General features: G+C 42.5%; 1 protein-coding gene across 6 annotated transcripts in view; it reads right to left on the minus strand.

Moving 5' to 3' along the window:
• MIA2 (MIA SH3 domain ER export factor 2) overlaps positions 1-12,142 on the minus strand; it is a 114,710-nt gene that overhangs the window by 10,369 nt on the left and 92,199 nt on the right. For all 6 annotated transcript variants that reach the window (XM_054725531.1, XM_054725529.1, XM_054725550.1 and 3 more), the window contains one exon: positions 389-511. In XM_054725531.1, the coding sequence (XP_054581506.1) occupies positions 389-511 (123 nt within the window). The remainder of the gene's footprint in view (positions 1-388; positions 512-12,142) is intronic.

The raw sequence follows: 12,142 nt of genomic DNA on the forward strand, positions 1-12,142 counted from the left end.
AGACCAGCAATAGAGCATGTACTCAAATTATTTTTCTGGTGAATTTTCACATATCCATTTACATAAGCCTAATTTCCCTGATTTCTAAAAAGGATATATGTAAGTATACTGAAAAAATTAGAGAATTAATCATGAAAGAGTAAAATTTTCCTTCATAGGTTCACAGAGTAAACCTATGGTGCCCAAACCAATCACCAAATATATGTAGATGCCACGGATGTGTACAAAGTAACAAGAAACATAAAAACAGGAAAATTTCAGGAACGAGATTTTGGCCTTAAGGCTACCACAGAGAGCAATGATATGGTCCTTTATTCAGCTTCTAGTTCTTTAATTTGCCACCATTACTAAAAAGTATTTTTAATACATACACACAAGTATTTCTTACCTGCTTTATCCAGTGATGGCATATTAAAACTTCTGAGTTCTGCGGGTCCAGAGAGTCTACCAGTATTAGAATAAAATCTGTCTTGCCTTTGTGGAGGAAGAGCTGGATCAGAATAAGGTTGGCCTACAAAACAAGTTTTAAAACATTTTCTTTAGAAAAAAATAAATCAAGTTTACTTAAGTTTAATATATTGAACGTAGAGACTTCTCTTGCTTCCTAAAAGATAATATGGTAGACAAATAGTAAAGAATTTTAGGAAAATTACATATTGCACTAAAAGCAGTAACTATTTGCTTTTGTAGTAAACAAAATTATGATATGCTACACTGTATTTTAAAAGTTCATTTATAATGTGTAAATTAAATTACAGGGTAGGCCAAAAGTATGTTTACAATTGTGAATACATGAAACAGAGTTTATTATCTTTTTTTTTTTTTTTAGAAAAGCAGGCAAGAATTTATGGACCACAACAAAAACACGCTTAGGACAGTGAAACAGAGAAGGGCACAGAATAAGCAACAGGAGAACCTAGGCTGGGCTGCTTTGGCTCACTGGGAAGTCAGGAAAGGCAGCCTTGGAAACAGGTTCAGGGGGCTAACCCAGAATGAGCTACCGCTACCCATTGCTCCACTTATTGCAAGTCTCATGGGGTCCCTTGGAGTTTAGGAGATAAGTGCTAATCGGGAAGAAGAGGGAGAAGGGAAAGGCATGACATGCTACCTGGAGGGAGAGTGCCCAGAGTTTATCCTTGTATTATTATTATTTACTAGAGGCCCAGTGCATGAAATTTGCAGGGATCGGGCCTAAACCAGCAGTCAGACATCCCTCTCGCAATCCGGGATTGCTCGCCTCTAACCGGTTTGCCTGCCTGCCTGCCTGCCTCTTGCCCCTAACCGCTTGCCTGCCTGTCTGCTCACTCTAACCACTCGCCTGCCTAACTGCTCGCCCCTAACTGCTCACCTGCTTGCCTGCCTGCTTGCTCACCCCTAACTGGTCACCTGCCTGACTGCTCGCCCCTAACCGCTTGCCTGCCTGCCTGTGCCTGCTCGCCCCTAACTGCTCGCCTGCCTGCCTGCTCAGTGTGCATCATAGCAACCGGTCTTTTCATTCGTTCTACCATAACAGTCGTTTAGGCTTTCATAGATATAGACTATTATACTACTTTCCATACAACTGTAAACCTACTTTTGCCCCACCCTGTATATGAACATAATTTAGTTATATTCCTTCAACTTTAAATTTTAATAATAGAAGGAAGTGAATACAACAAAATATCAAAAAGAGACTTTGAAAAGATAGCTACTAGCAAAGAAAGAAAAAATAGAATATTTTCTCAGTATAGCAAGATATTTAGCAGCAGAGATAATGATAAAGGAAATTGTCACTAAAGCAGAAAGAGTACTATTCAGAGATCATTGGTGATCACATTTTCAGTAACTTCAATATTTTGGAATTTAGCATCCTTTCAAAACTTAAGGGGGAAATGTCTGATGCAATAGATGAATAGAAGGTTCACAATGCTCAGATTAAGGACATTTGGATAGATGCAATATTGGGGACAGACTCTGAATCAGGAGCTTCAACAGTCACCCTACTTTGTCCCCAGGAGTTAAGATGACAAAATGGTCATTCCTGGGTCCTTATTATCATTCTTGAAAGAAAATAGGTAGTCTATCTCATCTTTGATTGGTGATGGTAGACTTTTGATAGATTAGGTTTTGTATTTGCCCCCGAGTCCAAAAATATGAGAAGGTCAAAGGTGGTGAATTGTATGACTCTCTCCTATCCTTATAGATCTGGACAAACCGCCCCAAACTACCTTTCATAACTGTCCTAGGAAGTTCATAATGTGAACTCCATACAATGGTAAAGATGTCAGTCCTCATCTGACTCAGTCACATGAGACCTTACTAATATAACGCTCTCACACAAAGCCAAGAAATCATCTGGCATCAACCAGAATCAAGAGAAAGAATTACTGTATATTTAACTAGAGGGCTGATACACGAAATTCGTGCAAGAGTAGGCCTTCCTTCTCCTGACTGCCGGCACCAGCTTCCCTCTGGCACCTGGGACCTGGGCTTCCCTCTGGCCCCCGGCAGGCACCCGGGACCCAGGCTTCCCTCCAGCTGCCGGCAGGCACCCAGGACCCGGGCTTCCCTCGCAGCCCCGGCTTTTGTCTGGAAGGTCGCCCAGAAGGACATATGGTCTAATTAGCATATTACGCTTTTATTATTATAGATGAACTCCCAAGGGTGAAGGTATGTGACTTAGGAGAGAAAGATATAGATAGGCTTGAAGGCTCATTTTCTCCCCCTTTCAGAATCTTAGCAAAGAGCTGTCTCAATTGGTCTGAATTAGCCCAAGGGAAGAAAAGACCAAGGACCAAGAACTAAACTGAGTTTTCCCTTCCTACTTTAAACACGGGATTAATTAAATGATAGAGTTGGGCAAAGGGATAAAATAAGCAAACCTGAAAACCTCACAACTCTTTCTCTTTTTTTTTTTCTTTATTGATTAAGGTATTATATATGTGTCCTTATCGCCCCATTGCCTCCCACCCCCCCACTCATGCCCTCACCCCCGTGTTGTCTGTGTCCATTGGTTAGGCTTATATGCATGCATACAAGTCCTTTGGTCTCACAGCTCTTTCTTATTCAGGTCTCAGACACTATATCATTTTCCTGCTTCTAAAATACATCACCACAATATGCGCAATTTCAGAAATATAAAATTTTGCTACAAGTTTTCTATTTTATAAATCATATACCCATGGTACCCTCTATTGCCAAAAATAATTGATTCCTTAAACCTACCAGAGCCTATTATGTACCAGGTACTAGTGATTCAACATTGATTTTGATACAGTCCATGCTTAGTCTAATGAAAGAAACACATACACACAATGTGATCAATGCATTAGTAAAGAGGCATACAAATAACATGAGAGGTGGCCTATCTAATTCTGATTGAAAGAATAAGAAATGTTGACAAAGAGGAGGTAAAGCTTGCCCTGAAAGACAGGAGGAATGAACAAGTAAACAAGGATATTCTGGTCAAACTCAAATATATATATATACATATACACATACAGGTACATGTACATACACACGATGTAATAAATTATGTGAATGGCGTATGACCAATGAAAGGCTAAAATACAGAAAATAGGACATAAATGATTCCTTTCTTTTTTGCTTTCTTACCTGGTTTCTACCACCTTAAAAGAGATGATCAGAAAGAAAGACTGGGAAAAGGAAAAGGATGAGGGGGAAAAAATGAATAAAGAGTGGGAATAGGTATACAGGTCATTCTGAAGCAGTTTCATAAACTAAGAATTAGAATAACAATCAACAGGTCTAGTTTAAACAACAATGCTGTTCAATCTCTTTTCATTCCAAAACACATCTTAGACTGCAATTGTTCCCTGAATACCTGCTTTAATAATCTGGAGTTCTATCACATAACAGGAACATCAACATGGTTGAAAAGAAAATTATAAAGATGGGTAAGGGTTAGAATATTTTTAGGTTCAATACTGGTCACTCATCAAGTACAAGAAGCATCTTCACTTAAAATAGAACATGAACCTAAAGCAACTAGAAAAAGAACAACAGAAAAAGCCCAGAGTAAGTAGAAGGCAGGAAATAATACCGAACAGAAGAGAAATAAATGACATAGAAACAAAAAAACAATACAAAAGATCAATGAAACCAAGAGCTGGTTCTTTGAAAGATAAACAAGATTGATGAACCTTTATCAAGAAACAAAAGAGAGAGGACTAAATCAGGGGTCCTCAAACTTTTTAAACAGGGGGCCAGTTCACTGTCCCTCAGACCGTTGGAGGGCTGGACTATAGTTTAAAAAAAACTATGAACAAATTCCTATGCACACTGCACATATCTTATTTTGAAGTAAAAAAACAAAACGGCAAAAACACCTGCATGTGGCCCGCGGGCCGTAGTTTGAGGACGCCTGGACTAAATAAATAAAATCAGATATGAAAAAGAAGTTACAACTGACTCCACAGAAATACAAAGAAAATATTATAAACAACCATATGCCAACAAATTGGACAACGTGAGACAAAATGGCCAAATTCCTAGAAACATACAGTCTTCCAAAACTAAATCAGGAAGAATCAGAAAACCTAAACAGACCAACAACAACTAATGACATTGAAGCAGGAATAAAAAAAAAAAAACAAACAAAAAAAAAAAAACTCCAAGCAAACAAAAGTCCTGGAACGGATGGCTTCACAGATAAATTTTACCAAACATTCAAAGAAGAACTAATACCTATCCTCCTCAAACTATTCCAGAAAGTTCAAGAGAAGGGAAGACTCCCAAGCTCCTTTTATGAGGGCAACATTATCTTAATTAAAAAAAACAGATGAAGACACTACAAAGAAAGAAAATTATATGCCAGTATCATTGAAGAACATAGATGCTAAAATCCTCATGAAAATATCAGAAAATCACATCTCACAATATATTAAAAGCATCATAAACCATGGTCAAGTGGGATATACTCCAGGGATGCAACATTGGTACAATATTCACAAATCGATAAACGTGATACATTACATAAACAAAATGAAAGATAAAAAAATCACATTATCATATCAGCAGATAAAAAAAAAAACTTTCGATAAAACCCCATACCCATTTATAATAACAACTCTTAGCAAAGTAGGAATAAAAGGACCATACTTCAACCTAATAAATGGCAAGTAAGAGAAACATACAGCCAACATCTTACTCAATGGGACAAAACTAAAAGCATTTCCCTTAAGATCAGCAACAAGACTAGGATGTCCACTTTTACCACTATCATTCTACATAGTACTGGAAGTCCTAGCCACAGCAATCAGACTAGAAGAAGAAATAAAAGGCATCCAAATTGGAAAGGAGGAAGTACAGTAAAACTGTCATTATTCGCAGATGACATGATAGTGTATACAGAAAACCCTAAAGACTCCACTAAAAAACTATTAGATCTAATAAATGCATTCAGCAAAGGAGCATGATAGAAAATCAATATCCAGACATCGATGGCATTTTTATATGCAAATAATAAACCATCAGAAAGAGAAACTAAGAAAACAATCCCATTTACTATTGTAACAACAAAAACAAAAAATAAGATACCTACAAATAAATTTAACCAAGGAGGTTAAAGACCTATACTGAAAACTAAAGGATATCAAAGAAAGAAATTAAGGAAGACACAAATAAATAGAAGCATTAACTGTGTTCATTGGAAGATACAAAATCATTAAAATGTCCATACTACACAAAGCAATCTATAGTGTCAATGCAATTTCTATTAAAATACCAATGGCATATGTCACAGTCTAGAACAAATATTCCAAAAACTTAGATGGAACCTAAAAAGACCCAGAATAGAGGCAGCAATCTTGAGAAAGAAAATCAAAGTTGGAACGATTACAATATCGGATATCAAACTATATTACAAAGCCACTATAATCAAAACAGCCTGGTACTGGAATAAAAACAGGCATATAGATCAATGGAGTAGAAATGAGAACCCAGAAACCAACCCACATCTTTATGGTCAATTAATATTTGACAAAGGAGGCAAAAGCATTCATGGAATAAAGATATTATCTTCAATAAATGGTGTTGGGAAAATTGGACAGGTACATGAAATGGAACTAGACCATCAACTTACACCATACACAGAATAAATTCAAAATAGATAAAAGATTTAAATGTAAGTCGTGAAACCATAAAAATCCTAGAAGAAAACATCTTCTCATAGAAATATTCTTGCCAATATATCTCCTAGGGCAAGGGAAACAAAAGAAAAAAATAAACAAATGGGACTACAGCATACTAAAAATCTTCTGCACAGCAAAAGAAACCAGCAATAAAATGAAAAGAGAGACCACTGCATGGGAAAACAAATTTACCAATGATACATCTGAAAAGTAGTTAATTTCCAAAATACATAAAGAACTTATACAACTCAACACCAGGAAGACAAACAATCCTATTAGAAAATGAGCAAAGGACCTGAATAGATATTTCTCCAAAGAGGACATACAGATGGCCAGGGGACAGATTAAAAAAAAAAATGCTCAATGTCACTAATCATCAGAGAAATGCAAATTAAAACTACAATATATCACCTCACATCTGCCAGAATGGCTACCATCAATAAATCAACAAACAAAATGTGCTGACGAAGATTGGAGAAAAGGGAACACTAGCACACTGGTGGTGGGAATGCAGACTGGTGCAGCCACATGGTAGAAAACAGTATGAAGTTTCCTCAAAAAATTAAAAATAGAACTGCCTTTTGACCCAGCAATCCCACTTCTGGAAAATTGAGTGCATTTCCTCCTGATGTACCACACCTGGGAATTGGAGGCTATCAGGCAGCTCATATTTTGATTAAGGCCCATGCCAGAGCCTGGCACAGATATGAGTCCTTATTCCAAAAAGAGCAGAAGGGTATGGTGTCCCTACCATTGTTTTGTGGCTACGTGGAACCAGCATATCCCAATTCAGTGTCTGACCAGGAAGCTGCTAAAAGAGCCTTGACTTCCCACTTGGATTTCTTTGTTAAACCCATTTTTATTGATGGTGATTACCCAGAAGTTGTCAAGTCCCAGATCGCCTCCATGAGTAAAAAGCAAGGCTATCCATCATCAAGGCTTTCAGAATTTACAGAAGAAGAGAAGAGAATGACCAAAGGCACAGCTGATTTATTTGCTGTGCAATATTATTCAAGTCGCCTAGTCAAGTACTGGGAGAACGATAAAGGGGAAAGGGGTGTTCTCCAGCATGTGGAAATGGACATTTTTCCAGACTCAGCTTGGATAAGTGTGGATTGGGTCTATGTGGTGCCATGGGGAATACAAAAACTACTGAAATATATTAAGGGTACATATAATAACCCTGTAATTTATATCACTGAGAATGGGTTTCCCCAGGGTGACCCCACATCTCTTGGGAGTATTTCAGACAGACATTGCAGGAACCGTTCAAACCTATCCAGCTTGATAAAGTCAACATTCAACTGTATTGCACATGGTCTCTTCTGGAAAACTCTGAGTGGAGCCAGGGTTACAGTATGCAGTTTGGTTTCTTCCACGTTGATTTTGAAGACCCGAGTAGACCCAGAGTCCCTTACACATCAGCCAAGGAGTATGCCAAGGTCATTAGAAATAATGGCTTAGAGGAACATCTATAGAAAAGATGGCCAGGTGGTATCACCCAGAGAAGAGGCCTCTGTGTTTGCAAAGGAATCTGCTTTGGGGATCCCTCAGACAACCTCACGTTGCCTTTGTAACCAACAGGTCCTCCAAGCTGATCCGTGATTGTGAAGTCTGGATTTGTAATGTCAGGGGATGTATTTAATGATGGTGTTTCCTCTCTGTGCATTTGGATCAATGGGGATTTTAGAAAAAGAGAACAGAAAAACACTGAAATTGATTTTTATATTAAGAAATCAGATAGGCTTAGAAACTTCTATGTAAATTCTTTAAATTTTTCTAGAAAAAATAATGTAATATTTATCATTGATTTGCAACTGTAATAGCTGACCACTTATTATAAAAAAAAAATAATAAAATAATTTCTATCTAATGGGGAAAAATACCTCCTCAAACTAAACACTAAAACAAAAATAAAATCTTGATTAAAGCCTTTAAAAACAAAACAAAATTTTAAATTTTTAGACAAAAGCAAAGAGTAACTTTTTGATCTAGGAATAGGTCTTAAATAAAACAAAATTCTATAAAAATAAAGATGGGTTAGCTTATCTATAATAATTTGAAACATCCACTAATAATGAATTGAGAAAATATTTGCAAAAGACAAAAGAATAGTATCCAAAATATACTAAAAATTCCTATTAAGGATGAGATAAAATGGATCAGTCGATTTAAAGAAACACAAATGATTAACAAACATGAAAAAATACTCAAGTTCACTAATAATCAAAGGACTACAAAGAGAGAAAACCAAGATAGCAGTGTAGGTAAACATGGTACTCACCGCCTTCCACAACCACATCAAAATTACAACTAAAATAGAGAACAACCATCATTCAGAACTGCCTGAAATCTGGTTGAATGGAAGTCCTACAACTAGAGAAAGAAGTAAGTACTAGTTATACCAGTTAATAATATGGATTTTTTTCAATGATGGAGTTACACATATGTTGATAGATATGTAATTTGATATGTATGCTATTTTGTTGCATTGACAGCAAGCTTCAAAACTTCATGTCAAATTTGCTGAAGGTGTTAACATCATAGATATTTTTACGCGTGAAAATGTCGAATTTTGTGCCAAAACAAGAGCATTTGCGGGAAGTCTTAATTCATTATTTTATTTTGAAAAAAAAGTTATCATATACTTCGGGAAGTTTATGGTGAACATGCCCCATCTCAAGATACTTATGAACTGAACGCTGGTTTAAATGCTTTAAAAGTGATGATTTCGATGTGAAAGACAAAGAACGTCCAGGTCAACTGGAAAAATTTGAAGACCAACAATTACAAGCATTATTGGATGAAGATGTGTGTCAAACTAAAAAACAACTTGCAGAAAGATTATACGTTGCTCAGCAAACAATTTCCAATCGTTTACAAGCAATGGGAAAGATTTTAAAGGAAGGAAAATGGGTGCCACATCAACTGAACAAAAGACAAATGGAAAACCACAAAGTCATCATTAAAATGTTGCTTCATCCACTAATATTTACAGGATAAAATAAGATTGTTGTTAGAGTAATAAATTTGACAGTAAAATAGGGAGAAACCAAGATGGCGGCATAGGTTAAACACCTAACCTACAGCCTGGCACAACAATTTCAAAAATACAACTAAAAGTCAAAACGGACATCATCCAGAACCACAGGAAAGCTGGCTGACTGAAATGCCCACAACTAGAAGGAAAGAGAAAACCACAAGGAAAATCAGAGGAGCCGTAAAAGCCTGAGGTATGGAGACACGGGCAGAGACACGAGCACACACACGTGCGGGGAGGACGGAGCCGGAGAGGAAGGGGCGGCTGACGGCCTGGCCAGCATTCTCTAGCAGAAAGGAGATAAAAGCTCCAGATTGCGCTGAACCCCAGCTCCGACTGCACTGAACCCCAGGTCTGGGCGAAACCCTGGGAAGCCAGGCTCATGCTGGGGGAATCTGGGCTGTGGGGCGGAGGCACAGAGGAGCGGCGAAAGGCAGAGCTCCGGAGGTGCGCACGTGACTGCGCCAGAGGACAAACTGTTGCCTGTGCCGCTGAATTGCCCTAGCGGGAAGGAGACAAAAGCTCCAGACCATGCTGAACCCCAGTTCCGACTACACTGAACCCCAGTTCCGGGAAAGACCCTGGGAAGCCAGGCTCATACTGGGGGAATCTGGGCTGTAAGGCGGAAATGCAGAGAAGCGGCAAAAGGCAGAGCACCGGAGGTGCGCACGGGAATGTGCGCAGAGGATGGTCTGTTGACTGTGCCGCTGAATTGCCCTGGTGGGAAGGAGACAAAAGCGCCAGACTGCGCTGAGCGCCAGTTCCGACTACACTGAAACCCAGTTCCGGGTGAAAATCTGGGAATCCAGATTCATTGGGAGAGAGACTAGACTGTTTGGCAGCGGGCGAAACTCCAGGGCACTTTTCTCTCAGAGGTGTTTGCAGGGAATACAGAGGGACACAGACACAGGAACCTCATAGGGCGGGGCTGACGGGAAGCCAAGGCTGTAGGCTCCACCCTGAAGCTCCGCCCAATCCAAGCTGAGCACAGAGGCTTTTACAGTTTTGCAAGTCTAGTTGAATAAGGCTGTCTCCCGGTGTAGACACGGCTGATCCTCACAGCCAATTGGACTGGAGGTCGAGTCCTCCCAGTGTACCAACAGCAATCAAGGCTTAACAACACCAGGACTTTGCACTCAGCCCATAAAGGGGTGTATCAAGGGGGAAGCTGAGCGATAGGGAGGCAGCCAAAAGGAGAAGACACCGAAGCAGGTCACGAATAGAAGGGATGAAGGAAGGTAAACTGAAGGACGATGCAGTGTTCAGAACCACATTTGTAAGGTTGCTTAAGAATCTTCTGGAGGACCAAGATGGCGGCATAGGGCAGACGCCTGATTGTTGCCTACCACAACAATTTTGAAACTACAACTGGAAAACAGAGCAGACACCATCCAGAACAATGGCCGGAGGAATTGCTGTGAAGGAATTGACCGATGGGAGTTGGGATCGGGAAGACGAGGCCCCGCTGGGTCCCGGATCCAGGTGCACTCGCCCGGCGACTGGTCGCCGCTGCAGACCCGAGTGGCGCCGCAGTGACCCCGGACCAGCCCACAGCCGCGCACTGGGCGCACTGGAGCTTCGCCGAGCCCGCCGCCCAGCGAGTTCCGCGGCAGCTGCCCCGGAGCTTTGAGAAAATGGCCGACAGAATTGCTGAGAGGGAGTTGACTGACAGGAATTGGGATCAAGAAGACGAGGCCCCGCTGGGTCCCGGGTCTGGGTGAGGCCGCGCCCCTGGGTCGGGGTGTGGCTGGATCCCGGGTCCGGGTGAGGCTGTGCGCCCCTGGATCCGGGTGAGGCTGGGTCCCGGGTCTAGGTGAGGCCGCGCCCCTGGGTCCGGGTGAGGCCGTGCATCCCTGGGTCCGGGTGAAGCTGGATCCCGGGTCCGGGTGAGGCCACGTGCCCCTGGGTCCGGGTGAAGCTGGGTCCCGGGTCCGGGTGAGGCCATGCGCCCTGGGGTCCCGGTGAGGCCACGCGCCCCTGGGTCCGGATGAAGCTGGATCCCGGGTCCAGGTGAGGCCGTGCGCCCCTGGATCTGGGTGAGGCTGGGTCCCGGGTCCGGGTGAGGCCGCGCCCCGGGTCCTGGTAAGGCCGCGCGCCCCTGGGTCCGGGTAAGGCCGCGCGCCCCTCGGTCCAGGTGAGGCCACGCACCCCTGGGTCCGGGTGTAGGTGGATCCCGGGTCCGGGCGAGGCCGCGCGCCCCTGGGTCCAGGTGAAGCTGGATCCCGGGTCCGGGTGAGGCCGTGCACCCCTGGGTCCGGGAGAGGCCACATGCCCCGGGGTCCGGGTGAAGCTGGATCTCGGGTCCGGGTGAGGCCGTGTGCCCCTGGATCCGGGTGAGGCTGGGTCCCGGGTCCGGGTGAGGCCGTGCACCCCTGGATCTGGGTGAGGCTGGGTCCCGGGTCCAGGTGAAGCTGGATCCTGGGTCTGGGTGAGGCCACGCGCCCCGGGGTCCGGGTGAGGCTGGATCCCGGGACCGGGTGAGACCGCACACACCTGGGTCCGGGTAAGGCCACGCGCCCCGGGGCCTGGGTGATGCTGGGTCCCAGGTCCGGGTGAGGCCGCGCACCCCTGAGTCCGGGTGAAGCCGCGCCCCTGCGTCCGGGCGAGACCAAACCAGAGGGAGTCGGACCTGCATTACCACCATTTGTCCATCATCCAGAGCTGAGGGGTCAGTGCCGACATGTACACATAAGGAACTGGTGGATATTGAAATTGGGTCTCAAAAGAACTGTTGGTCCAGAAAGAAACTTACTACAGACTGATTCATTTGCCTGTCAGCATAACTATTATTGCTCGTCTCACATTCGGTTCTTATAAGTATATTTCTAGTAACACATGATCTCACTCATCTAGGGGAAATGATGAACAACATAGACTGATGAACAAGAACAGACCCAGAAAAAAGGAGGCATCGATCGGACTGTCGGGCCTCAGAGAGAGGGTAGGAGAGGGTGGGGGTAGGGGGAAGAGA

The sequence above is a fragment of the Eptesicus fuscus genome, chromosome 2, assembly GCF_027574615.1.
Source record: "Eptesicus fuscus isolate TK198812 chromosome 2, DD_ASM_mEF_20220401, whole genome shotgun sequence".
NCBI lineage: Eukaryota > Metazoa > Chordata > Mammalia > Chiroptera > Vespertilionidae > Eptesicus > Eptesicus fuscus.